Source organism: Microtus ochrogaster, unplaced genomic scaffold (genome assembly GCF_000317375.1).
Source record: "Microtus ochrogaster isolate Prairie Vole_2 unplaced genomic scaffold, MicOch1.0 UNK8, whole genome shotgun sequence".
Classification (NCBI taxonomy): Eukaryota; Metazoa; Chordata; class Mammalia; order Rodentia; family Cricetidae; genus Microtus; species Microtus ochrogaster.
This window is the reverse complement of record NW_004949106.1, coordinates 916,861-944,422: the sequence shown is the minus strand read 5'-3', so window position 1 is coordinate 944,422 and position 27,562 is coordinate 916,861. Positions and strand designations below refer to the sequence as shown.

Genomic DNA, 27,562 nt, shown 5'->3' with positions numbered 1-27,562 from the left:
AACAATGTATACATTTATTGATCTCAGTCATACTGGAGGGTAGGCTATACAGGAATCGCTTCCTTTAAACTGCTTCCTGCCCATCATAAATTGACAATAATGCTTGCCTGGGGGGAAAAATAATCTTAAATTTTCTCCTCCTTCTTCCCCTTTCTCTACCTTTGGCTTATAGTGGACACCCTGAAAAATCCACATCTTCCCTCAGTAAAATTAGATAATATTTTATAACACTTATGGTCCATAAAACCTTCCTTTTCTCATTTTTCTTAGCTATTTGTAGATACCTTGATCAAATATGGTTTTGACTAAAATGAGATAATGAAACCCAGTTTCAAGAGATAATGTTTAGGAAGGAACAACCACTACACATACTGCCCTTGCTATCGGAGAAGACCCAGAAGATCATGGTTTTGTAGCTCCTTGAATCTGAAGACGTTACCATGCTAAAATTCCAACTCTTGTTAAAAACGAACAGGAGTTGTTTGCATAATAATATACATAATAGAATGTCTCTCAACACATTCTAAGTTGAATACAGTTGAGAATTAAAAAATCAAGGTTAAAAGAGTCAACCTATGAAAAATGTCATTTTTTACGTGAAAACTAAGAAGTCTCTTTTTGAACATGTGGCAGCAAGAACTAATTCATTTTGAGCCCAGTACGAGTCCTGCTTTGGGTTTGTGACTTTTAGGTCCCAGTGAGGTAGTAGGTAGTTGATTGGTCAGCGTTCTTTGGAGACTCTCAAAGTCTGCGTGTAAACGGAATCACTAAAGATCCCGAGGATTTGTTTGTAAGTGGCCGCACTTCTATGAGGAAGGTCCGAAATTGCTTCTCTATGTTGCATCTCTGTTTATACAGGGCGGAAAAGGGTGGAGAGACGCAGTATCTTCAGGCTTTGGAGAGAGTAAGAAGCTCTCTTTAGCTTTCTGCCTTTTGGGAGCCACGTCAATGCTTACTAAAGACAGCTCAAGGGTGTCACTAGCCTAAGCAGCTGATAAGTTACATCATCTAGTTCTTCGAGAAGTGTATGTACATCTAAACAATTGTGCTTTTGTTTTTATAGTAGGGTATCTCGGCGCCTTGAAGATAAAGCAGATGGAATTTTGTCACTTTCTGTGAACTAAAGCGATTCAATGTCTCTTTTGGTAAGTTTTGTTATAATTTTGTGCCACCGGAGTAGTTAGATCGAGAACAAAGGGCAGTCATTCAGATTCAAGCTCTGGGATCTTTTGACCTGAATGATGTGTGAGGATGATGTAAACTCTCAATGAGTTTTGCCTTTTCCAAAAAGAGTTTCTCCTACACTTTCTTTTTAAATATGCTCATTATTGCAATTCTTTGTCCCAAACTGAATTTTTCTCATATGTTTTTCTTAAAGTCTAGTTTTTGTTTGTTTGTTTTTGTTTTTTCAAGACAAGGTTTCTCTGTAGCTTTGGTGCCTGTCCTGGAACTAGCTCTTGTAGACCAGGCTGGCTTCGAACTCACAGAGATCTGCCTGCCTCTGCCTCCCGAGTGCTGGGATTAAACCACCACCACCTGGTTTAGAGTCTAGTCTTATCTCGTAAACTATGCATTATCTTTTAAAACTTCAAAGGATCCCTTTTATAAATTTCTATGTGTCCCAAGGCAGGTAAGACAGGTAAGATAGCATTTAAAATAAACCTTTGACTTAATCAGATAAAAAAAAATTGAATCATTGTATCATATAAACTACAGATGGAATTTGTTTGTATATTAGATACATGACATCTGTTTTCGATTAAGTAGCTTGGGGACTTTCTGTCATATGCAACATAGTATTTGAAGAAGGGGTTTGATATTAAGACAGTGATCCTGCTCTTTAAAATTGTGGGGCTTACAGGACGGGCAGCAGCTTCCTCATTTGTGTTGGCTCGTGGTTGTCAAAGATTAGGGCAAGTGTTCAGACTCATGCCTGCCGTTCTACCCTTCTAGGGTAGGATAGGAAGTCAGGAGACTATAGTTACTTTGTGTAGAAAAGATAGATTTGCTTTAAATGTGTGTAACTGGAAAATACATGCTTGGTTCTTTAAAGCAGGGTCAGTAGATACTTTGTAACAGGCCAGGAGATGTTACCAGGCTATGGCTCTTCTGCTCTGGTAGCTCCAAAGCAGCCGTGGATTGTGCGGAAGTGGAAAACTAAAACCACCTAAACCCTGAACACATACCGACCATCCTTCGTTGACCCCTGTGCTAAAGGGATTTTAGGATTTACAGTTTTACATCCTTTTGCCAGTGAGGAAAGATAGGTGATGCCCTTTTCATCAGTTCCTTTATCTGAGTGATGAAGACTCTGAAATCCGGAGTGCTAAATTCAATGTAAAATAATTAGTAGATTGGCCTAGCTGAAAAATACTAGTTTGATTGTTGAGAAGTTTTGGTATATTCTAAAAAAAACGGAATTTGATTTCTTTGAAGGAACTGACAGTCTGGTGTTGGCAGAAGGGGGTGGACTCTGAGGCTCACTTGTTGCTGTCTTTCAGTGCTCATACATGTGAGGGTTGATGAGGTGCTTGAAATCACTTATTATGAAAGTCTCATAGAATGTGCTTATACTTTCCTTTGGGCTTTTTCCTTCCTATCACGTGGTCAGTATCATTCCACTAATTGTTGATGGAACAGACAACATGCAAATATTGTATTTCGTTATAGGTAATAGCTGATAGTAGAACCGTGTGTTGATATTCAGGGAACTGTAAATTTTGGTAATAGAAGAAGGTCTCTTAATTTGCTTTGAGTTGAACACGTTTGCCGCCTTAAGAAACAGAATTGGTTACAAATATATTCAATGTGTTTATAATTAAATAAATGGTATAATGTAGGAAAACATGGTTTCTACATTCAAGAAAATAATCTGAGGAAAAAAAAATAAGAATATTGACTGCAGCAGAGTAATGTTTACCTAAATATTCAGCCGACACTCTTAAGCCAGATATTCAGGAAAGCTAAGACGAGCAGTTAAACTAGATCATAACCTCAAGTGAAGGCAAGGAGCGGAGATGGCATTAAACGCAAGTATAGAGAGTGATGTGTGCCTTCTGTGCACCCGGCTACTCTCTGCCCCCTCCCGTGACCACCTCCACCTGGGCTTCCAGCCCTGATACCAGGTCTTGTTGTATATGCAAGCCAGTACCACGCGTGTGCCGTGTGTGTGCCTTGCTTTTCGCTCACCTAATGCCTCTCTGACTTCCAGGATTGTTTCTGTGCTTCACGAACCCGAGTCGAATCTCTCAGACCTGAAAAACAGTCTGAAACCAGTGTCCATCAGTACTTGGTAAGCATGTGGCGGAGCACAGCTACGTCCCTCCTGTGCCGTCTGCGATGCTCCTCATCCCGACACCTCTGCTTTTCACCGTTTCTTCTTCTCCGTGCTGGCCTCCCGGAGTCTGTAACTGACCTCTTCACCTGGCAGGGTCATCTATTCCTGGGGTTTCCATGGCGGGTATTCTGAGAGGACCGCAGTGATCACCAGTCTGTCTCTTTCCTGTGCCCTGGGATTATCTACAGAATACATCCAGTTAGATGCCCCGCCCCCCAGGGGTTCTACTGATTTGAGTGAAACTTTAATCTGCTTCCTAATATCCCAGCCCTGTGTGTCTTTATTTGGTTAATGAAAGCCTGACTCTTAGTCATGCATACTAGGAACTTTGGTGCCCTCTTCACGCTTGCTACAACCGCCCCTCAAGAGCAGGAGCACAGCTGCTCCCTCCTGTCCACCTGGCCTCTTGGGTAGAGAGTCACTGCCTGTGGTCCGTGCACACAGGCAGCCTCTCCTGCAGTACTCACGCCAGCCCCCAGCACTGGCCCAACATGTCTGTTCATGCCACCTTAGCATGATATAGAGACTCTCGATGGTATGGGATAGGACCAGTGTTTGAGTTTCCTCCTGGGTATATTCTCTCTGCTTGAAATACCATGGTTCCTGTCTTCCCCCGAAATTTCATCTCGTCCATCAAGAGTTGGTTCAGATTGCATATCTGTAAACTCTTTCTTCTCCCTAAGATCCTTTTCATTTCATAAAGTAGTTATTACTGCGTGGCCTTACAGGGACCGGGGTCTGCGTCTCTTCAACCACAATGTGACCCCCATGTGAGGGGCATCCTATCTCACCCATCTTTGTCTCTCTGAAGCAGTAGGTGGCATATTAAGTAATATTTAAAGGGACACACTGGTAATATGTGTCTGAAATCCTTACTCTGCTTATTCCTTAATTTATGTAACAGTTTTTGCTATACAGTGAAACCTGCTGTGAAAAGTTTGTTACAGCATAAGGTAATTCCAGTCATTTACTTATAATTTTTCTCAGAACCGACGCTAACCATTGTCATTTTTAGTTGCCATCCGGTCCTCAAGGTGTAGTAGGAGGGTGGTTCCCACCCTTCAGACGGAGGGAGCTTTGTCCCGTGACTTCTCTCTGTGCCGTTAGGAAACCCAAAACTGGAAATTTCCATGCTGGTATCCTTCAGACCTCTGTATTTTAAGTTAGACAAAAACCTTCAGTAAGGGAAACGGAGGTGTAATTTGAAGTCTGACGTGGAAAGACAAAGTGGAGAGGTTCTGTAATGTAAACTGAGCCCGGCTGAAAATTGGTCCTAGGGACTGGGAAAGGCGTCCCGGGCCCTCCCCTCCTCGGCTGAAGGACACTATCAAATGTTTCCTGTTGGTGGTTTGTCTCTTTTCGTCAGCCCGGATAAAATGTTAGATTGAAAACATACAAATCAAGTATTTTGACACCTGACATTTGCCTCCCATTATAAACTACAAAACTTCTAATTATGACTTTGTTTCCCATGACCTCCCTTACGCCTAATGATACTAAACAGCATGGCTAGTAAGAATATACCCTAGGTGTGCTGACTAAATCCAGTTTCTGACTCTGAGATAAAGAACAGACCTCGCTACATGGTTTAAAAACCAAACCAGTGTACCGTCTCTGTTAATTCCACCTACTGGGAATAAGATCATTACCACAGTTTAACGCCAAATTTGAAGCAAGCTTTAAGTAAATACTAGCTAGGTGGCTGGGCTCTGGCCAAGTCCGCACCCAGTTTCCTGGAAAATGACCTTGAATCAAGGTTTGAAGCGGGTTAAGTATTTTTCCAGCAGATCCAATCAGGAGCAAGCATGCATCCTGACAGGTTTCCTGCCTGTGAACCTCTCTGGCCCACAGGTGACCAAGCACATAAGTGCAGATGGGTCAGACAGACTTGTTCAGGGAAGTGAAAACCTGTGGCTTGTTATCTTCCCGATCAACATCCTCCAGGATCTCAGGAATGAACTGCCGTGAGCAAGAGGCTCGCCAATCAGAGGCATTTTTGTTTCGTGGAGCTCTTAGGCTTACAATGTAACTTTGGCTCTCGATTTTCTGTCAAATTTTTTAGAGAGAACAACCAGATTTTTCTTCCTTTTTTGTTTTGTTGTTTGTTTTGGTTTTTCAAGACAGGACTTCTCTGTGTAGCCCTGGCTGTTCTGGAACTTACTCTGTAGACCAGGTTGGCCTCTAACTCACAGAGATCCGCCTGCCTCTGCCTCCTGAGTGGCAGGATTAAAGGCGTGCGCCACCACCGCCACCCAGCTCAGATTTTTCTTCTTAAATTAGGCCTTTTGCATCTTCAGGAAGTCATTAAAGAGCCTTCTGGGGTAAAGATGGTTGTGGCTTGAGTATGAAATACCCTGGTAGGCTCACGTGTTTGAACACTTGGTCCTCAATTGCGGTACTGGTTGCGACCTTTAGGAGGTAGAGCCCTAAGAACGAAATACATCACTGGGGGTGGACCTTGAGGTTTTACAGCCTGATCTCATTTCCTGCTCCCCCTCTGCTTCCTGACCTCTGATGCAGTATGGTGAGCCAGGGTCCTGCTTCTGCGGCCCTGCTTTTGCTGCCACAGCGGACTATCCCTTTGGAGCTGTAAGCCAAATAAAACCCTCTCTTCCCCAGTTTGCTTTCGTATTTTATCACGGCAGGAGATGAACCAGGACAGGGAACCCGCCGCAGTTTTGACCCTCAGTTCCCTGGTCATCGCATCACTAAGAGAAGTGAGGTTAGTTTGAGATGGTTCAGTCTCTGCGAACCATGCTCTTTCTTGTGACCGCCGTGACTTTTTCTCCAGGATTCCAACTTTTAATTTGACCTCAGCCTCTTCTGGACAAATGTATCAAACTTGCTACTTTGCAGTGTTCTACTTTTTGAAAGTTGGGTCTGTTGCCAGGTATGGTGTCTCATGTCTGTACTCCTAACACTTGAAAGAGGAGACAAGGGTTGCCACAGGTTCAAGGCCAGCTTGCTAGGGAGTGAGGCCTTTCCTAGGGAGAAAAGGAAGGAAGGAAAAGCAAACTGGATGAGGGCCATAAGTACAGTTGCTCTTGGGTGAGCTCTTGGTGGTTCAGTACGTGCTCACACTGAACAGAGGTTGGTGTGGAAAGAATCGAAGTTCACGGTCAGTTTGGGCCACAGCGCTAGACCCTGTCTCAAAAACAACCCCAGCTTTTGAATGCTTGCTTGTAACATCTGTACTCTGCTTTAAGAAGACTGTTTCCCTCATGCAGTAGATGGAGGGAATTAGAGGCAGGCTGGTTAGCTGATTTCAGCCCATCATGCAGTAACATGACATTTTTCTTTTTTAAAAAAAATTATTTTATGTGTGTGGGTGTTTAGCCTGCATGTATATCTGCGTACAACATTCGTGAAGTGCCTGCAGAGGATACAAGAGAGCCTTGGATCTCCTGGAACTAGAGTTACAGACAGCAGTGAGCTGCCGTGTGTGTGTGTGTGTGTGTGTGTGTGTGTGTGTGTGTGCGTGCGCGCGCGTGTGCGCGCACATGCACTAGGAATCAAACTCTGGTCCTCTAGAAGAGCAGCCGATGCCCTTAACCACTGAGACATGAAAGTAAACCTTGGTGCTTTGCATCTCCAGTCTTCCTAACGGACCTACGGATTGTTAGCACTTCAAATTGTGAGTCACTGTTACACAGTCTTCCCTGTCTTGTGTGTTCCCTTCACGCCTGTCTATCCGAGTGCTTCCTGTTCTAAGTTGACTTATGGTGGCACCCCACCCTCACACGGGGCTTATTTTCACTCGTGAGTTAGAATTTCTCTTCCACTGTGATTCTTCCTGGATACCATCCACCTCTATAGACGTTTAGGAGTTAGCACGATTCCTAACACTTGGTAATGCCCTTTCCCTCCTCGCCTCTCTGGGGGCTGTAACAAGATTCCTGCCGCTTGCTAGTTCCTGTGAAGGCTTCCAAGTGACCTCTGGAGTCCCAGTGTCCTTTAGGGGATCCTCCTTGCTATCGTATTATACCAGCGGGTTAGGCCTCTTCTTTCTGCTTTGTGTGTGATATTTCACTGACCCTATATTTAGATGCAAACTTGACTCGGACTCCAAAGCACCCCAGGAGACCTCTTTGCTGGGCACCTTCCGTCAGGAGGCCTGTACCCTGAGCTCCCATCTCCTCGGGCTTCTTTTTCCTTTTGACCTTGCTCTTCCTTCATTTCACCGCGTGAAGGACTTCCTCTGCTAACAGACGGTGGTGTGGAAGTTGTCCTTGACTGTTGACACAGAGCACAAACCTCTGACTGAAGGCAAGAAGGCAAGCCTGGACTCTCCTTCCCTGTCCTTGCAAATCCTCCTTTATGTTTTACAGTTGTCATCTAGAAGTTTTTCAGGAAACTGAGGTGGAAAGTATCTCTTGCTGTTTATAAATCTGCTTTCCCTGCGTCTCCCTATTCAGACTGAAATCTCTTTGACATCAGTTAGCGTGTGGTAAATTCCTCCCAGATCTTAAAACAACCTCTCCCAGTACCTTCCTGATGACTGTCAATATTTCCTACTGGGATAGTGAGACCAAACTGGGAGACTCGTGATGTTTATCCTGTTTTATTTTCATCCTGATAAAACGCAGGTCGATGAGCCAACCGCTTCCTGGTCACCTCCATCCGCCAGAGCCAGTGAAGCGATACGCTCCACCGATGCTTCTCACTACGAACTGCAGGTGGAGATAGGTAATGGTGTGGAGCTCACGGTACAAAGACTGTTCCGTGGGCGTCTCTTTACTGTCGCCTGCAGCATAAGCTAGATTTTAACCGGGTCTGTTAGGTGAATCTAATGCATTTTATCCAAAAATAATCTCATATTCTAGTTTACTCTTCCACTGAAGTACATTTAGAAAAAAAAAGATGACATTAGATAATATAAGTACTTACTTGTATCATTTTTTTTTTAAAGAAAGCTTCTAGTTTTATGTGTTTAATTTTTACAGGGTAGAAGTTTAAACCAAGTACTAAAAGTCTTTTCAGTCAAGACACTTAACCCAAATTACTTGCTAATTTATGTTATTTAATTTATATATTTTATAATTTTATATAATTCATATTTTAATCTAAAATTTCAGTTGTACAAATCATTCTTATTTAAGTACAGAGCAAAACCAGTTCCTTTTTATAGGTTTAAATTCGTGAAACCTTTGCTCCGAACATTCTGGAGTATTTATTAACCACTAAAAACTGGTGGCCGTGTTGGGTGTGAGGATATACGAAAGCTCTATGACTTGAGGTCCATCCTCTCTGGCAGGTGAATACATTGAATGGTGCTTTTTCATTTACTGAAGTGCATTGGAGTACAGCTGTATTAAAGGAACCCATCTGATATAGACATTGCTAATATTTTCAATGGCTTATCATTTTCTTCGTTTTTATCTTTGTATTTTACAAAATATATTCATTTATATTTTATATATTCATTTAAAAATAAATATATTATTTATTTACACGTGTGTATTTTTTACATACACATACACTGCTTCCTGGTAAGAACATTTCAGTTCCCAAGTAAAATTTAATAATGATAAAAGTGAACACAGAGCAAGTAACTAGAGCCTGAACGTCTTACTGACACCCCGACCTTCATCCAGGTTTGTCGGGCATTCTGATGCACTGACCTTACTGTGTGTCTGTGGAATGTCTTCCTCCAAGCTCCCAGGGTGCCTTTCCATTGCCTGCTCCGTAACCTCCTTTAAGACATGGAGTCTGAGCCCCTCCGAGCCAGTAGAAGGAAAGCGTGAGACTTGTGAACGCATGGCATGTGACCCTTCGTGCAAAACCTGTCCAATAAGTTACATAACTCTTTTAGTTATCCCAAAGAGACTTTTCCTTAAGATGGGTGACCAGGAAATCAAGGAGGGAACTCAAGTTGACTGGATGGGAAGGTAACAATGATAGAAGGAAAAGAATGTTTAATTTTTGACAAAGGAGGAGTTAGGGGGCTAAATATGACCAAGATACACTTCTGAAATCCCCAAAGAATTAATAAAAATATCATTTAAAAAAGTTGAGAGGCATAGTGTGTTGAAGTAAGGGTCATGTCTGGATCACGATATCAGTAGGCAGTTTGAGCCATGGGCATCGAGATCTGGGCTTTACCATGGAGGACCTCTGACAGCCAGACTGTGCTGCCCAGAGATGGAGGGCCCCGCCTTCCCCAGCTTGCAGGGTAGCTGGGAATGGCCCGGGTTGTCATGTTGGTGAGTCTGGTGTTTAAGTTCTAGGCCGTCACTATGGTGCTGAGAGTGTTCGAGCCTTTTTGTTTGCTTGGTGTATTTCGAAGAGCAGAGGGTTTTAAATTTTGCTGCAGTGCACAGCATCGACATTTTTTCTGCTTTGATTGTTACCATGGGCTTTGTGTCTGATTCCAGGAAGAGGATTTGACAACCTGACCTCTGTTCACCTTGCTCGGCACACTCCTACAGGAACACTGGTCACTGTAAAAATCACCAACCTGGAAAACTGCACCGAGGAACGTCTGAAAGCTTTACAGGTAATGATGTAAAGGCAGGGAGTGTTGACTAAAATGTCTATTTGTGGAGGCTGCATCTGTAAGAAATTTTATCCCCTGACTGATAGTTCTTTTGGGAAAGTAGATTTAATAAAATCATGCAGTTACCAGATTGGGTAGAATACGTGGAAACAAGATGCATTACCTGATAGATCAAATATATTCGAACTTTGGTAGATACTGTGAATTCCTTCAAGGGAATGACATGTTTGGTGCTACGCGGGGAGACTGACAGTACCCTCAGCCAGTCCAGTGACAAATGGCCGTACTGTAAAATAGAGTGACAGGAAGACACGGGAGTTTATCTTCTATCATTTAAGCAAAATCAACCTCAGAATTGATCGATTTTAATAGGATCATATTGCAGCATATAAAATTATTTTCTTGTTTTCTAATAGTTTTTCATGCAAGGGGGAAATTTTTTATTTTGCTGTCATCTCAATTTTTAAAATATTGATATGGTGATAAAGAGATGCCTTACACGTAAGGCTTCTTATCCCAAGCCTATGGCCTGAGTTTGATCCTTGGAGCTCACGTGATGGATAGAGAAGACTGACCTGCAGGATGTCCTCTGGCTTCCAACTGTGCACTGTGTTCTGTGCATGCCTTCCCCAGCCAATCAATCAATCAATAAGTCAATCAATAAATGTGAAAACACTTGTATGTGCAGCTAGATAGACACATACATACACATACATACATACGTACATACATACATACATACATACATACATACATACATACAAGAGAAAAAAAAGGACAGGAGAAACTATACGAGACTATTTACAGTGACTCCCTCCATGGTGTGGTGTTAGCAGTGGCTCCCCTGTCCTCATTTCTGTGTTTTAAACATTTCTACAACAAAAACGTAAGTCTTTAGATATATTCTCTTTGGGGGCAGACTAAGTTCGCATTCCTCTTTCACGGTGTGTTCTGGACAGGTTTTCTAACGTTATAAAAGCACCGTTTACAGCACAAATCAGTGTTACATATTTTTTGGAGCAGCCATGAAATTTAGAAGCAGAGGCTGCCCTGCCCCCTGGAGTGTTAGCCGAAATCACCGCTACTGTGAAGAACAGTTACTTGTAAATGTCTTCTCTCCTGTTGTTTATCCCAGAGAGCGCTGGTTCTGTCTCACTTTTTCCAGCACCCCAATGTCACAACGTACTGGACAGTGTTCACCGTGGGCAGCTGGCTTTGGGTGGTTTCTCCATTTATGGCCTATGGTAAGGAGATGGTTTTAAATAAAACAACGGATTCTTTAACCTTGATGCTATCATTGTAAAAACCGAGTGGTGTCTTGTATCTATCTACTGCTTTTAATTTATAAATTTAGTGACCAATTCTATATTTCATAATATATATTCATAATAGATAAAATATTTGTATTTTTTTAGTTTTAAAATAGAATGGGTGTGGTGATCTGCGAAACCACCGCTGACTCTGAGTCCCACGCCTTGGCACACACTGCCCCTCCTTCAGTGTTCTCTCCTCTCTTAGTAGAGAAGAGCTCTTGTTTTGCCGGCAGAAGTAATTTCTCCACCCAAGCACCCTATCCTTGCTTCTGCTTCACTGTACCTTGGACATCCATGACATCACTGTATTGTAGATATCCATGACGTCATTGTACCATAGACATCCACAATGTCACTGTATTGTGAACACCCATGACATCACTGTACCATAGGCATCCATGATGTCACTGTACCGTGAATAGCCATGTGTGGCCGGCTCTCTTACTTCTGCCTCTTGGAGGAGGTAATCATTTATGCTTCCTGTTTTGATATCCTGAGGTGCTTAGATGGCACCTTGTTCACTAAGTGTGCTGAACTCGTGAGGAAATGGATCCCGGAGCTTTGGTCATTAGAATAGCGCTTGTGAATTACTTCTAGGTTTAAAATATGATGTATAGTATGCATTTTTACTCAGCAGTACTGAAAAATGTTCTCTTACCTTTCAGAAAGTCACTCTTGTATGTGGGGTGTGTGGGGGAGAGGCTATGGTTGGTTGAAACCCAGGGCCTGGAGCGGGGTGGACAAATGCTCTACCTCTGAGTAATGTTCCTAGCCTCTCCTCCAAAAACAAACAAACAAACACCACACAAAACCACAGGAAGGAGCAAGGGGGAGTGGGATTAAAAAATAAGATTAAACATTTCAAGCCAGACTTGGTGGCACAGAATTATAAGCTACTGGGGAATTGAGACAGGAGGATCACAAGTCAAGGCTGACCCTGAGCTGCAGAATAAGTTCAAGGCCAACCTCAGCAACTTAGATGGGATCCTACCTTAAAAACCCAAAGATGTGTAGAGGGCTGGGGATGTAGCGCGGTAGCGATATGTTTGCCCGACATGCGCGAGGTCCTAGATCCAAGCCCCCGACCGCTTTGTGGTGGTGGTGATGTTAGTTCGTGAAGGATATGTTTGCCTGGGAAAATGTCTGGACTCGGAAGGCAGGTGCTTGTCTCCCCATGATTGAAAGGCATATCTAGAACATTCCCAGCTTCCGTCTGAATGTCAGGGCTTTCTTCCAGGCTCGGCAAGTCAGCTCCTGAAGACCTACTTCCCAGAAGGGATGAGCGAGGCCTTAATAAGGAACATTCTCTTCGGAGCAGTGCGGGGGCTGAGCTACCTGCACAAGAGCGGCTGTATCCACAGGTACTGGCTGGTTCACATCCACACCTGAGCTTGAGGTCATCAGGGAGAGCAGCTGAGCATTAGGAAAAGGAGGGGTAACCCTGGTGTCCACCTCACACCTGTTCACACAGCAGTAGCGTGCTGGTGTGCTTGTCTTAGTGGGAGGCAGGGGTGCTGAAAACTCACACGCCCAGATTATGAGCTGGGATTTTGTTGTTCTTTTGGGGGAAACGCTGAGCTTCTTCCCCTGCTTTCCAGCTAATGTCACGTTTCCGTGAGTTATAACAGCCCTTCCTCATCTGACTGGTCTCAGGCCTGAAGAGCACCATGTACCAAACACCGGCTCCCCTGTGCCCTTCTGGACCCGTTTCTCATCAGAGACTAATTTTGGGTAGACGTGCTTGCCGTAGTTTCCAGCTCCATAATGTTGGGTGCTGTGCCGCTTGTTCCTCGGCGGCGTTCTGGCTGAGGATTCCAGACAGACTGGATTCAAATTGAGATTTGCTTCACCTCACCGGATTATTGGCTGTGCCGCTGTTAGTGTCCAAAGTGCTTTAGATGGAAAAGTAAGACATGGACTATAGACAGTTAAAGGAACTTTATGTGGCGTATATCTAAAAATGATGTTATCCCATAGACGCTTCTCTTGTATTTCAGTTAACCCTAAATAATAATAGTATGCTTCAGTGCACCCTAAAATAGCAAAATTCATGATTCATCTTCATTTCTTAAAGAAGTTCCCCAATTCCAAGCTTGTAGCTTGTGATCCCCCCGCCCCCCCTCCCTGTTCCCGTACTACGTACGTACCTAAGTGAGCTCCTTGACTTCTTGGAAATGTCATGTATTTTACGGGCACAATGTCCACCGCCGTTTTATCCAGGGTGTTTGCTTCCCGAGGGGACGTAGGGATGTGTTCTCGCCAGACTTTTGTTCACTTTGCGTGGGCCAGGTTCCTAGTACTTAGGACTGTTTCTTTTTGTTCTAGGAGTTTTAAAGCCGGCCATATCCTCATTTCTGGTGATGGCCTGGTGACCCTCTCTGGCCTGTCCCACCTGCATAGTTTGGTTAAGCACGGACAGAGGCATAGGGCTGTGTTTGATTTCCCACAGTTCAGCACGTCAGTGCAGCCGTGGCTGAGCCCAGAGCTACTGAGACAGGTCAGGTGTGGCTGTGGCATCGGGTTGTCTGTGCGTCTCACGTGTCTTTGAGTTTGACTAGGGGACGGCTGTGTCCTTGTTTTTTGGCTGCCACGAGACCTTTTCTCTTTTCGAGACTGTGTTAGGGATCTTAAATTGTGAGGGCATCTGTTAGGTGGACCTTGATTTTGTGCTGGGGGGGCTCCTCTGTTGTCACCGTCCTTTGTCAAGAGGACACCAGTACACCACTCTTTGCTATTCATGCTAAGGCCTTCGTATTGTGTTCACAGGATTTACATGGATATGACGTGAAGTCAGATATTTACAGTGTTGGGATCACAGCATGTGAACTTGCCAGTGGGCAGGTACCTTTCCAGGACATGCACAGGACTCAGGTAACGGAACTCCCTGAACTTAGCTTTGACGGCTTCCTTGGGTCTAGATGACTTCCGTTGAACATTTCGTTGTAGACTCTAGAGATTGACTGTCATTTTTATCTAAATGTTTCCCCTAGAAAGCATTTGAGAGTGTTTCCCTTCCTCCTAGATGCTGTTACAGAAACTGAAAGGCCCTGCGTATAGCCCACTGGACATCGGTGGCTTTCCTCAGTCGGACTCCAGAATGAGAAATTCCCAGTCCGGGGTGGACTCCGGGATCGGAGAGAGCGTGCTGGTCTCGACCGGAACTCACACAGTCAACAGTGACCGTCTCCACACGCCAGCCACGAAAACGTTCTCTCCGGCCTTCTTTAGCCTGGTGCAGCTTTGCTTACAACAAGACCCCGAGAAAAGGTAAGCTTGGCCATCTATAAACAGCACAAAACGTGTGTGTTTTATATCTTAGAGTGGTTTTGTGGTATATCCTTCCCATAGAAGTTACATCTTTTCATCAAACACTTAGCCTAGAGACTATCAGTGCTAAGAACAAGTCAGTGAGAAGCAAGGGTGAGGAACATGGGCGGAGTTCAAAATCACAGGCGTTGGGCATTGTTTGTAGCCACACTGCACCCAGTCAGAGGTTCTTAGCATGTCTGTGTAAGGCACTGTTGCTATTGCACTTATATACATAGGTTTGTAAATGCTGATACGCTCCCGTTAGCATTTTAGAAAGAAGATACTGACTCTTACCTTTTTTAGAACCTTCATCCTGGCAGGTTCCTTACAAATAGTTTGCATACAGTAAAAGTTGAGTATGGATTAATATAAAGGTATTTCCAGAATTATTTCTTCTATCAGTCAAGGCTGTTGCTAAGAATTACTGCTAATCTATGTCCTTTTCTGTCTAACTTTTTAACATTGAGTTTCTCAGTTCTAAGCCTCATTTCTAATGTAATTATATACATGAAAAAAAATCTACGTTTTTATATTAGGTTTTATTTTCTAATAACTCTTTCAAAAATTTCAGGCCATCAGCAAGCAGTTTGTTGTCCCATGTATTCTTCAAGCAGGTGAGCTGGTCTATTGTCCATGGTCTTAAATATTTTAAAATATTAGTTTTTAAAAGCCATTTTTTGTTGACTTTATAGATTTTTGCTAATAACGTTCCTATAAAGTAGAGTTAAAGCAAGAAAACATTTTAGTAGTTTAACTTATTTTATTGTTTGTCTGTGTTAACTTGGGTGTCATGTTCCTGCATGGCGGGGGTCAGAGGACAGTAGTTCTACCATGGGGATCCATGTGGACCTTGGGTCTTTAGGTGTCGTGGCAGATGCTTTTAGCATCTTTGCCCGCTGAGCCATCTGCTGGCCCTAATAGTAGAATATCTGAAAGATTCTTATTCTTCAAAACCAGAAGAGTAAAAGCAGCCTATCATATTACAAATCCCATATTTCCATCAACTGAAAACTGGTGTCTTTTGACTTACCTACAAATGATGACAGGGCAGAATAATTCTGATTAAAAATTAGTTTATTTAGCTTTTAAGCCTTTCTCTTTTCTGATTATCAGAATCGGAGGCATTTAAAGGAAAATAATTTTGAAGTTTTATAATTTCTTTAAAAGCTATTTGTTGAGAATAAAATCCGTGTTGAGTCTGTGCCCACATCACTATTCTAGGTTTCTTTAACAGATGAAAGAAGAGAGCCAGGACTGCATCCTCTCGCTGCTGCCTCCTGCTTACAACAGGCCATCCTTGGCGCCGCCGCCAGCGTCACCGTGGAGTGAGCTGGACTGCGAGTTTCCCGATGACAGAGACCCGGACTGGGAATTCTAGGGTCGCCACCTCACGTCCTCTCTGCTTGACAGCTGCTCCTTGCTGCTTCTCTCCTGTCTTGCTGGGGACAACGCCAGATCTATACTTGAAAACACCGTTGGTGCACTGGAGACTCGCCCGCTCCGTTCACGCGGTGCACCCATCACCTCTGCTCAGATCGGAGCGCCTTCACGGTCCTTCACGATGGCAGCGTCAGAATCTCAACCAGCTGCACTTAGTGTCATCCGTCCCTTCCTCTCTTTAAGCTGTGACTGGAACTTTCTGGATCTCGGTGTGATTTTTTTGAGCCAGCTAGGTTTCTTCTACATTTTGCTGTCCTCTGGGGAATGAGCCCTTCCTCCAAGGACGGTGCTTCCGAGAGCATCTTTTCTTCAGACTCTCTAGCTTTTTTTTTTTTTTTGAGAAGGGAAACTATTGTGCTGTCCCTGTTACATATGGTGACATCAAACTGAGCCTGGGCTCCCATTAAATAATCCACTTGAAACATGAAGAGAAGACGCTGTCTGCATTTTAAACGGGGGTGGGGGGTGGGGGCTAACGTGAAACATGAAGAGAAGACGCTGTCTGCATTTTAAACGGGGGTGGGGGGTGGGGGCTAACGTGAAACATGAAGAGAAGACGCTGTCTGCATTTTAAACGGGGAGCTAATATGCCACTTTTCTACCTGTGTAAATTATAGATTCCGAATTCATGCACCCTGTGGGAGCTCAATAAAGATTTATTAGACCAAACGTATCTTTTATATATTCTGTGTGATTTAACAAAGCTAGAACACAGATTCTAATTGGGTTTGTCAAGAGGAGGTCTTTTTTTTTAAAACTTGAGTTATGTAACCTAATAAAGTGTAGGCAATCTTGAGGAGATACAGAGACAGAGGGTGTTCTGGTCTTTCATGATTATTCCTGTAGTGGGGTAAACCGTGCGGTTGTTCGTGACCTGGCCTCGTTAGCAGGAGGTGTTGTGCGTCAATCACTCTCCTGCTGTAGTGGGGTAAACCGTGCAGTTGTTCATGACCTGGCCTCGTTAGCAGGAGCTGTTGCATGTCAATCACTCCCCTGCTGCTGTGATAGAATACTGTGATCAAAAGTGGCGTAAGGAAGAGCTGCAGAGGGCTAGCTGTCCACCATGACAGGCATGCAGGCTCCACACACAGGAAGAGAGAGCGACCCGGAAGTGGGGCAAGTCCATAAACTCTGAGAGCACCCCCAGTCACGTTCTTCCTTGAGCGAGGCTCAGAGTTCTAAAAGTTCATTAACCTCCCGATAGCATCACCAACCCCAGCTAACCATTCAGATACATGAGCCTGTAGAGTACATTTTCACCCCAAATACCACGCCGTCTCAAAAATGGTGTCAGTTGTAATAATGTCCGTTGGTTTCTTAATCTACATGACTATATACATAGCAAGTGACTATATGAGTATATTATATTGGAGGTGATTGAAAATGATTAAGATTAAATAGGCAGGCAGAAGCAATTCTGTTTGTTTGTTGGCTACACCCCCCTGCCTCAAGAATGAATGTTAGGGACGCTCTGTGCGCACGGCCACCAAGACCTGCTGAGATGCCAAGCGGAGCAGGGAGCGGACAGGAGCATGATGGGAGCTGTAGTTCTTAGTTACTGTAGTTAACGCCTTAGCATCGCCCCCTCTGGGAGGGTCCTGCGTGTGTAACCTGACAACAGTGGGCGGGGTTGTCATGAAACGTTGCCTGTCAGATTCTACTGTCGGAATACTGGGAATTAGAATGTGTACATGTTTGCATGTGCATAGAAAACATGCAATATCCACACATATGTAAACATTTAAAGAATTGGACCACAAAATGGTGGAGGCTGACAAGGGTCTGCGCATGAGCTTAAGGTCTCAGACAAGACAGCCTTGAGTGTGTCCAGGGGCTGCGAAAAGCTGAACCCCAGCTTAGAGTCAGACAGGAGGACCTTACTTTGGGGGGGGGGATGTCAGAATTTTTGTTGTATGGGAAACTTCAGGGATTTCCATGGTGGAATGTGTTAGAAACACTGCCCTCAAGTGGCAATACTGTCATAAAATTTTAGTGAGGCGCAGGAATTTGAGATTTCCTTCTGGGGAATGTACCTTTGCTGAAGTCAGACCCGCGGTTCCTCTTTACCATCGCTCAGTTGCCTTCTACCCCCAATTCGCTTCTCTGCTCTCCTCAGCCTCACTGGAATTGCTACTCACGTTATACCGCGTACCTTTGGAATCTCGGGCAGAAACATCCCATATACCGTGTTCCTTTCGCAGAAACAGCTAAACTCTGTTGCTTTTAGTTCTCACAGCTGACCTCACTCCTGATCCTCTTGGCAGCGGCTGGTTCTCTTTAAGACCCGGCAACAGAGCTTCCTTTCCAGGTGATTGGAGCACATCTTGTTTTTGCTAGCTCTGCTAGCTCTTCCTTTTGGCTTCTCGGCCTGCACCTACCGCTCAATAAAATGAGTCCCTGCATTCTTTCTGATCGGCCCAGGGAAGTGCAGACTGTTACAGCTGGAAATTTAACGAGAGCTGCGTAAAGTTTAGTTGCTAAGCGCAGATAGCTGCGAATGGGGAGCTGGCGAGCTGAGTGGGTAGGGATTACCAAGTACCGCAAAGGCAGGGGGGGTTAAAGACTCGTTCACCCCCAAAGGGACAAGCTACGCAAACATTGCTAATGAACACCAACCGTGTATGCATTTCTTTAGTTTGTTCTGGAGAGGTCTATAAACAAAAACACGCTTACATTGGATGTGTTTATTTTTCGTTTTAATCGTAACAAAATGGTCTCACAAGATGAAACTTAGTTGCTGACTTCTATCACACACGGGGGATAGATCTCCAAACCATTTTGTGAGTGCAGGAATTATATTCTGACTGGTGGCCTCACATATCATCCTATAGTATCTAGCATCTGGATAATATCACAAATGAGCGGACGTTTTTCAATATTCTCTTTTAATTTTCTTTTGGACCGTATTTTACGTATCTCGTACTCTGGGGTGGTATCGTGTATATGAACTAAGCCCGCTGAAACCATCCGAGGACTTGCGAATTTCCCGGCGACACTTTCTCGGCCTTTGTTCGGCGCAGTGAAGGGTCGTGCACAGTGCTTTGCCTGGTTGTGGGGATCGTCTGGACTCTTGCCTAAAAGTCTGGCTCTTGATTTTGAGTTTTTAGGACGTTTGACTGAAGGCATGTGTAAATCGTCGAATCTATCCAAACAGTCCTACATTTTGAAACAAAGCATCAAAGGGGTAAGTTAGGCTTCTTGAGAACACATTTTCACATTATAAGAGGTAATGCCTGTAGGATCAGCAGTTAAGAAATGAACGCCCTGATGTTTCTTAGGCAGTCTCAATGTGTGCTGTACACCCGGGGCTTCCCCTGAGATGCTCCCTGAGGAGTGGTTGGTTTTTGTCTTACCTTTTTAGAGGACTTGCTTCCAAGGGTGAAAGATAATGAAAACGAACCTAGACCTAACTAAGGAGCTGTCCTCCACAGGGTCAGACCCAGGCAAAGTAGGCCAGCCTAGTCTCTAGTCTATAGTTCTTTTACAAACTATCTTTCCCATGGCCTCAAATGTAAATTATAAACTTTGATTTTTTTTACTTTTATATCATCTAAACTTTTATCTGTCTCTAGAAGTCACTTTAATAGCCATCTTTGTTAGTATATATGTGTGTGTGTGTGTGTGTGTGTGTGTGTATATATACATATGCAGATATACAACATAACATTCTAAGACTGTAATTGTAATATTTGTATGGGACTGAATATCGGTATATAGTCTAAGCTGGCCTCTTACTCTAAATTTTCTTGCCTCTGTCTCCTGATTGGTAGTATTCTAAGTGTCTATCACCACACCCAGATCGATCATTATAATGTTTACATTAAAAATTATTGGCCAAGTGTGGTGGCTTAGTTCCCATGGTCACGGTAGAGGAAGAGGGTCACCGTGAGTTCAAGGTCATCAAAATAACGAGTGGGGGAAAGTGACAGTTGTCTTCTTTGCATGTTCTATGGCTGTGTTTTTAATATGAAGGATAATCTAATGTGTTCCTAAAAGGGTGCGGAGCTGTTGGCCGTGCAGTGGTGTCAACTAGTTTCTTCACAGAGTAGTTCATCCCACTGGGGGAATGGCACACTGACAGCCACTCACAGAGATGGGTGTTTTGATGAGAGATAAGGCAGGCGTGGCTACTTATAGGGTCAAGAAGGTTGGGTAGGACTAGTAAGAATCTGGATGACTACAGAGATCTACAAAGGACTACAGCCATCTGCAAAAGGAATCCGACCTACTTGAGTTTTTGCCTGGGTTTGGAGATGGCAGGAAGATACTCTTTTTCTTTCTTCTTGAGAAAAAAAGATCTTACACTCTAGCCCGCATAAACCTGGTTTGGAACTCACTGGGTAGCTTAGGCTAAAACTAAACTAAAACTTGAGATCATCTGGCCTTTGGAGTTCATGGTGTATACTCCCATGTCCAGTGATTCTTTTTCCTCTCATGTAGGTAGGACAAGCAGCCCAAGCTGATTCTTCAGAGGTTCTGCTACATTAGTAAATAACAACTTTAATCCATAGCTGGTAGCCAGGATGTCAGTGGGAGGCCACAAGAACCACATCACTGGCTCCAAAGAAGTCCCTTCTATTCTTGGATTTTTAAAGGGGACATGCTGCTTCAAAAGGAGTGGAAAATAAGAAGCTAGAAGCCAAAACCCTTTAAGGAACTGTCCCTCCAGGGTCAGGTCCCTCCCAAGAGCAGCTTTTCTGTCCTTTGACTGATTCATTTCAGAAGTTCTTAGGTTTCAGGAAATAGAAGGGCATCTTTGTGATCATTTGACAAAAGCTCTAGTGCCACTGAACTCACTTGTCCATCAGAGACAAAAGTTCAGAAACACGTAGTCCTACTGTAAGGAGATAACTACAAGCTGTCCCTCCTCGCTCTAACAGGAAGGGGTGTGAGTGCTGAGGAGATGGCTCGGTTGGTAACATGCCTGCCATGCAAGCATTAGGACCTGAGTTCAGTCTCCAGAACTCATGTTAGAAAACAAACAACAAACCTGGGCATGGTTGTGAGCGACTGGAATCCCAGGGCTGGGAGCGGGGAAGAGGGGAGAGAAAGAGGGAGGGGGGGAGAGAAGGAGGGGGAGGAAAGGAGGGAGGAAGGAGGGAGAGAGAGAGGGACATAGAGAAATGGAGAGAGAGGGAGATGAGCGAGAAAGAGAGATAGAGATAGAGAGAGAGAGAGAGAGAGAGAGAGAGAGAGAGAGAGAGAGAGAAGAGGATCCTTGAAACTTGCCAGCCAGCCCACCAACCCTAATCATCAAGTTCCAGACCAATGAGAGATCCTGTCTCAGACCAAACCAAACCAAAAGACCAAGTGGATAACACTAAGAAGCTACAGCCGGGGCTAATGTCTGGCCTCCACAGTATGGGCACATGCACCAGCATACCTACACACACACGCACACGCACAAAGGGTTATGAGATCATATATGCTTTTATACAATTTGACATGAACATAATTTACTCATTTGGGAAAAAAAAGTTTCTAAAGGACCTTGATCTTCTTTCTTCAGAACTCAAATTGAATCTGTTTCTTTTCCTAATATGCACATGCCTGTGTATACACAGATACACTAGCTCAATACCAAATGACTATATTTAGATAGAAAAAAATCTAAAATTAAGAATATAAATTCTTATCCCACCACTAAGAAGCTGTCAGAATATTTATATTACATGTAGCATAGAGCTATGTCAGTCCTGCCACTATAAAGTTAGTAGCTTGCTTTACTGCGTAAAAAGTATCAAAGTAACTTCTGAAATTAGATTTATTTTCCCATTCAAAGGCAGACTAATGTAATCAAGTTGTTGATTTAAGATCGGTTTCAGATCTTAAGAGTTTTCCAAATTATGATTCATGTGCACTGCACAAATTAAGGGAGAAGAGCCATGATCCAGAGAATCAAAATAAATGCCTGCTGCTTCTATATGTTCTTGCTTTAGAATGTACACACAAAGCCTAGCAGTCATGGAACAGGAAGGGTTAAATTGGAAAGGGATTGGGAGAGTGGGGTAGAGGAGGAATATGGGGACCTTTGGGGGAAAAAAAGTCGCATGGAGAGCTGTCTGCTTCTCTCTCTCTCCCCTCCCCCCTCCCCATATAATGGAGTTGCCTTATGATATGATGGGATCTATAGAGGGATAGCAGCCACAGCTAAATGCCACAAGTTAACAAATTAAAAGCCCAATGCCAGGAACAAGTTGCTGCTTTTGGAGTTATTTACTGGTGAGGTCCTATATACCTCAAACATTACAAGGCTATTGCCAATGCTATTTGCCCTCCAGAATTTGATAAGACCGTATTGCTGAAGATACCACAGACATGAATCATGGGACATGGAGGCGTCAAGATGGTACTGGCCTGGAAGCCTCATCCCTGTTAGCTGGGTCCACAGTGCTGGGAGTACTATTCACTCTACCGGAGGGGGAAAACAAAAACAAAAACATCAGTCAGTCGTACCCAGCTGTGAACCCTGTAAAAGCTAAAAACCACATCTGCTTGGCACAGCATGCCCGTGGATGCCATAGCAGCACCGACATCATGGGAGTAACCACACAATTTCTGTTTGGGTTTCAATCCCACTTGATGGACAGAACCTGTAGCTGGCATCCCTGTCAGGCCCAGAAGCTGTTATCGGGCTATCAGTGACTGTTCTATCCGGAGATTGGTGCCTCTCTCTAAGCCCGTCAAAGAAGCCTCTGTAACTCACTGTAGGTGGTGACTAACACAGAGATCCACAGCTGGCTGAGGTACAGAGAACAAGAGGCCGTGGAACGCTCAGCCCTAAATGGGACAATCTACATCACATCCCCTCTTCCCGAGACTGGATCATTGCAGAGGAGGGAGCAGAAAGAGGGTAAGAGCCCCAGGCAATGGGTGAGCACACAACGGGACACAAGGGACAGGCGCGCACATCTGAAAGCACAGTGGTTGTGGTAGCCTGCGTGAGAGCAAACCATGACAGAAGTCCCGGTGTGGAGAGGGTAGGCTGGAGAAGCCTCACCCCCTTTTCAAGGAGATGTTGCAGATGAACCGACAGCTTCCAGGAGAGAGAAGTCAGTTCTCTTGAAGAATGGAGCCCCTAGTAAGCTGACCACGCTCCGTGTCCACGGATCACACGTCCAACAGTGTCTGGGCAGCACAGGTGGGACTTGATGGGGCTTGGGAAGAAGACACACGTTGGGTAGGTAGAGATGGAAGCTGGGCCTGAGGGGAGCTGGGCAAGCGAATGTGAACAAAAACACTGAAAATTTCAAAGAACTAGCAAAACCTAGAATTTAACTCCCGAGATCTCAGAAGATGATCGAACCAGGAGGGTAAAGGGCCAAGCAAGTAGAGCTAAATTTAAGAGTTTCAACTAGTAATCCAAAAGAGTGTACGTTGTACATACGATTCTAATTCCTAGCAGAATGGGAGCTTCCTACTTCTTTACTAACCAAGACAATCCAGGTATCTGAAAGAGCCATGTATACAGTTCTGTCTCTGGGAGAAGAAAATCTCAGTTATGTTTCCGTGGTACCTGGCCTCCCATGGTTGTGTAGGCGCAACATGGCACAGTACCCTAGGCTAACCTCAGTCAGGAGGGCCAGCCAGCCAGGCTTCCAAAGACACAACTGTGTGCCTGGGCTTCAGATTTGTTAGCCGCGAGGGCTTTCCTAGAAAAAAGAACACCATTTTTTAAGTCATGTCCCAGACGAGGTACCCTTTTCCTACTTCATAACAGACATTCTGGTTTTGTAATTGTCTTTTGAATCAGTTGAGATATTTGAACACAACAGAATATTTTTAAAATACACAAGTCTGTATGGATATTAGAGGTACACACACACACACACACATACACCCTACACACACACATACACACACACACACACACACACACACACACACCTTCATTTAGAAGGTATACGTATTCTAAGGCAAAATTATTATAAAACTTTACAGGAGGAAAATACTTAGGAAAAGCATGATTACATGTATAGTTCTCCTTGCAGTCCAGTGAAGCAAAGTCCTTGGGACAGACTTCCGGAGGTGAGGTCTTGTGGGCAGTGTGGCTGGCAGTATCCTAACTAGCTTGTAAAATGACTTCTTCGGTTTGACGATGTAATCTCTTCTTTTGGATTTCATGTTTTCTCTCTTCAGTACTTCTGGGAAGAAGGATGGCCGTGAGTCTCTCCCATCTTCTTTGTTTTCAAATGGCGGCAATTCAGAGATCTTGGTGCATTTTTCACGGCAAGCTTCGTACGGGTTTGTGTAAAGAGTTTCCATTTCGTTTTTGAATTGTGCAAACGTTACCAAGTGTTTTTTATTGTTGTTATTGTTTCCTTTCCACTTTTGACAGTACTTGTCTAGTTTTGATTGTTCCCCACTCTCTGTGTTGACATAAAGGAAAGTGTTATTCCGCCAGGTAGGGAAGGGGAGTCTATTTAAGTGTTCATTTTCTCTTGACATTTTGGAGGTAGGAAGCTTTAGATAAGGTGGCAATCCCGTATCGGGTTTTTCCTGAGCAAGCAATTTACAGATGTTATTGCTCTCCCTTTTGTCAAGTGACTTCGCTCTTAGTGTCTTTTCAAAGCAAAGTTTTGATTGAACTGATTTTGATCGACCATCCCAGCTGTAGGACTCTTGAGTCTCTGCTTTGTAAACAGAGTTTTCTGCTTGAGGAAGTTGCATGAAACCATGATCTTTCTGGTGTTTCTTAAGTAATAGATCTGCAAGTCTTTCTGGTGACTTGTTTAATGGATTTGCCTGGATATTTTTATTGGGATGAGGTTGTACTTTTATTAGTGTTTTAACTTCCCTACTATAAACATGCTTATGTTCCCAGACTGCTGGTGGATTTTCTTTCAAACTGTGTGAGAAAGAGCCCCCGCTTTCTTCCTCTTGGGTCAGTTCTTTCTCTCCGTATGGATCTTCAAGAAATGTTGGTGACATGGGATTTTGACAGACTTTTGGATATTTCTTTTGCTTTTCTGAATCCTCCCTCATAAAGTAACTTTCATCTCTAAGAGATAAATCTGGTTTTGTGTAGTTTAATGACCTGGAAGATGAATCAAGAGAATTAACTTGCTGGCTGATCCCCTCTAGCTGTTTTTCTGTAATTAGTCCTGATTTCTGAAGTTTTTCTATAAAGAGAACCTGGACGTATTTATTCAAATCCGTTTTTAGACCTAATAATTCATTTTCTGGTAAAACATTGAGGCAATTTTGTAGAGATTCACTTAAAGGGTATTTCATGTTTATTTTAAGCTTTGAATCCAAACCTCCACTGGCAATGTCTTGTTCCAGCTCAGGCAAACACCTTGGGGTGCTCTTACTTCTCAGCGAGGACATGCTGGGGCGGAGAGACATGCTATCTGCCTCATTGAATAAATTGCTCCCTGAAAGATTCCTCAGGCAACATTTTTGGAGAATTTCATTTAGGAAAGATCGAAGTTTTGTTTCTAAGTGTTTATCTACGAAGTGATGGTTGAAACTCTTCACAAAAGACACGACTTCCTTGATGGTTTCCGAATCCTTGTCCTGGGGAGGGCTTGGCTCTTTGGCCTCTGCTTTCTCGCTCATCTGACCCAGGTTTCCGTAAACTTTTGGTAAATCCTCCTTGGTGATGTGGCCCACCTCCGAGAGCCTTTCTATAAGGTAATGCTGAATGTGCTTACCTAACTCGACCTTCAGAGTTTTGACTTCTGACTCTGACAGTTTCTCTAGAAGCCCACACAGCTTCGGATCCAAAGTGGCTTTCCTGTCTACTCTGTCTGCTTTGTTAAAATCCCCTTGAATTTTTTCTAGGTGTTCTGCACCGTGGGGCGCAGAATGTGAAATTAGTCTGTCAAGCTCTTTCTCTGACTGGTTATATTTGAAGAACGCCCTGAAGATATTTTTCAGGAAGGATTTTAACATGACTGCATCTATGTCTTTAAGTTTGCCCACGAAGCTGCTACTTAAAGTCTCCAACGTGGAACTTAGCCCAGTCTCCTCTGTATCCAGATGTTGCTGCTCGTTCAGGAAGTCTGACTGTTTGTCTATTCTTTGGCTGTCTTCTTGGTAATCAGCTCCACTCACAAAGGTATCTGTGGGCTGAGTAGTAGGCGTAGTCCGTCTTGAAAGCAGCTTTATTTGGCTTTGGACGTTAGAGTGCTGCTCCGTCGGGTTCTGCACCTTGTCCTCGGGAGAGGCCGTCTGTCCGTCCAACAAAGAGCTCTGGTTCTCTTTTTCTAGTTCTGTCACGCTGATCATCCCAGATTCCAAGAGAGTGTCTACGGGAAAAGACTGTAAGATTCTGCTTATACTGGATTTGGCCGGCGACAAAGGAACTTCATTGCTGTCATAGTTATCAATCTGTGACGACGAACTTCTCTCCGAGGAAGCGAGCAGCTGTTTCTGCAGGGCCGTCTGTGCCTCACTCAGCGCCATCCCTGCCTCCAGGTGTGATAATAGGGGCCCAGTGAATATTTGCTTAATGATGTGTTCATAGACACCACCATTTAAACCCAGACTGGAGCTTGACGCTTCGCTTACTAAATGCTTTGCTTTAAAGCTGCTCTTTCTGTTCGTTGGAAAATTTATTTCAGCAGCCTCTAAGGGTTTGCCGGAGACACCTCCTATGTCTGAAGATGTTCCCGGTCCGCCTTCCGGAAGTACATCTTGAGGAACACTTTTAACCACGGGACTTAGAAGAGCCTGTGAATTTAGAATGTCTTTGGACGAAAGCCAGTTCTTTATGTCTTGGACCTTTTCAAACACTTTGTCTTCGACCCCATTTGAGGGCCTGTCGCGCACACTTAGAGACAGAGAGGAGCTTCCCCGTACTGCCTCGGCAGTGTTTGTGCCAGCGTCTGGCTTAGGAAATAACTCGTCTGAGAGGTCTTGCAGATTCCTCCTGAAAACTGATTTGAGCGCTGTGGACGGTCTTCTATTTTCAGCATCAGAGGTCAACTTGGTTGAGCTCAAGGGGTGATAGATGTTTACATTTTCAGGCGAGGACGATTCTTTTTGGTAGTTTGGGAAAGGTACGTTTGGTAGCTGCATATCCAAAGAGTACACTGTGAAGACAGCAGGATCCCGCGCTAACTTATCCCTAGAAGCTGGAGTTCTGACTGTGTTGGTAGTCAGATCTGAATGGGCAGTAGGGTTACCACCTGGCAACTGATTCTTACTATCTAAAGACTTTGTTGATGTGATACTAAGAACTCGGGACGATGTGCTAGTATCTGAAGACTTTTTGGCATTATTGCTAGAATCGTGGCTCACAATACTAACATCGGAAGGCTTTGTCAGAATGGTACTAGGATCCTGGGACAGGGTATTCTTAATATCTGAAGACTTTGTTGAAATGATACTAGGATTATGGGGCAACCTATTAGGGACTGAAATCTGTGATGAATTGGAACTAGGAGCACTGGATATCCTCGTATCTGAAGGCTTTGCCATATTGGAACTGGGGACACTGGATGGCCTCGTATCTGAAGGCTTTGCCGTATTGGAACTATGTGTACTAGATAGTCTTGTGTCCGAAGGCTTTGCTGTATTGGAACTATGAACACTGGAGAGCCTGATGTCTGAAGGCTTTGCCGTATGGGAACTATGAGCACTGGATAACATCGTGTCTGAAGGCTTTGCCGTATTGGAACTATGAACACTGGAGAGCCTGGTGTCTGAAGGCTTTGCCGT

At 44.0% G+C, this 27,562-nt stretch overlaps 2 protein-coding genes across 4 annotated transcripts in view; one reads left to right on the top strand and one right to left on the bottom strand.

Annotated features, from left to right (window-relative positions):
- Stradb (STE20-related kinase adaptor beta) overlaps positions 1–16,637 on the top strand; it is an 18,952-nt gene extending 2,315 nt beyond the window's left edge. The window contains exons 2-12 of one of the 3 annotated variants that reach the window (XM_026788861.1): positions 1,064–1,145; positions 3,212–3,292; positions 7,924–8,023; positions 9,712–9,833; positions 10,999–11,077; positions 12,384–12,507; positions 13,472–13,643; positions 13,913–14,017; positions 14,169–14,413; positions 15,027–15,069; positions 15,690–16,637. In XM_026788861.1, coding sequence (XP_026644662.1) covers positions 1,134–1,145; positions 3,212–3,292; positions 7,924–8,023; positions 9,712–9,833; positions 10,999–11,077; positions 12,384–12,507; positions 13,472–13,643; positions 13,913–14,017; positions 14,169–14,413; positions 15,027–15,069; positions 15,690–15,833 — 1,227 coding nt within the window. In that variant the 5' untranslated portion in view covers positions 1,064–1,133 and the 3' untranslated portion in view covers positions 15,834–16,637. Of the gene's footprint in view, positions 1–1,063; positions 1,146–3,211; positions 3,293–7,923; positions 8,024–9,711; positions 9,834–10,968; positions 11,078–12,383; positions 12,508–13,471; positions 13,644–13,912; positions 14,018–14,168; positions 14,414–15,026; positions 15,070–15,689 lie in introns of all 3 variants that reach the window. The other 2 variants (XM_026788860.1, XM_005366335.2) reach the window with 2 other exon arrangements.
- Positions 16,638–18,576: 1,939 nt separating this feature from the next.
- Positions 18,577–27,562, bottom strand: part of C2cd6 (C2 calcium dependent domain containing 6) — an 83,292-nt gene continuing 74,306 nt past the window's right edge. Inside the window, exons 16-17 of the mRNA XM_026788832.1 lie at positions 23,867–26,914; positions 18,577–19,051 (exon numbers count right to left, since the gene is read on the bottom strand). Of these exons, the coding sequence (XP_026644633.1) occupies positions 18,716–19,051; positions 23,867–26,914 (3,384 nt within the window). The 3' untranslated portion in view covers positions 18,577–18,715. The remainder of the gene's footprint in view (positions 19,052–23,866; positions 26,915–27,562) is intronic.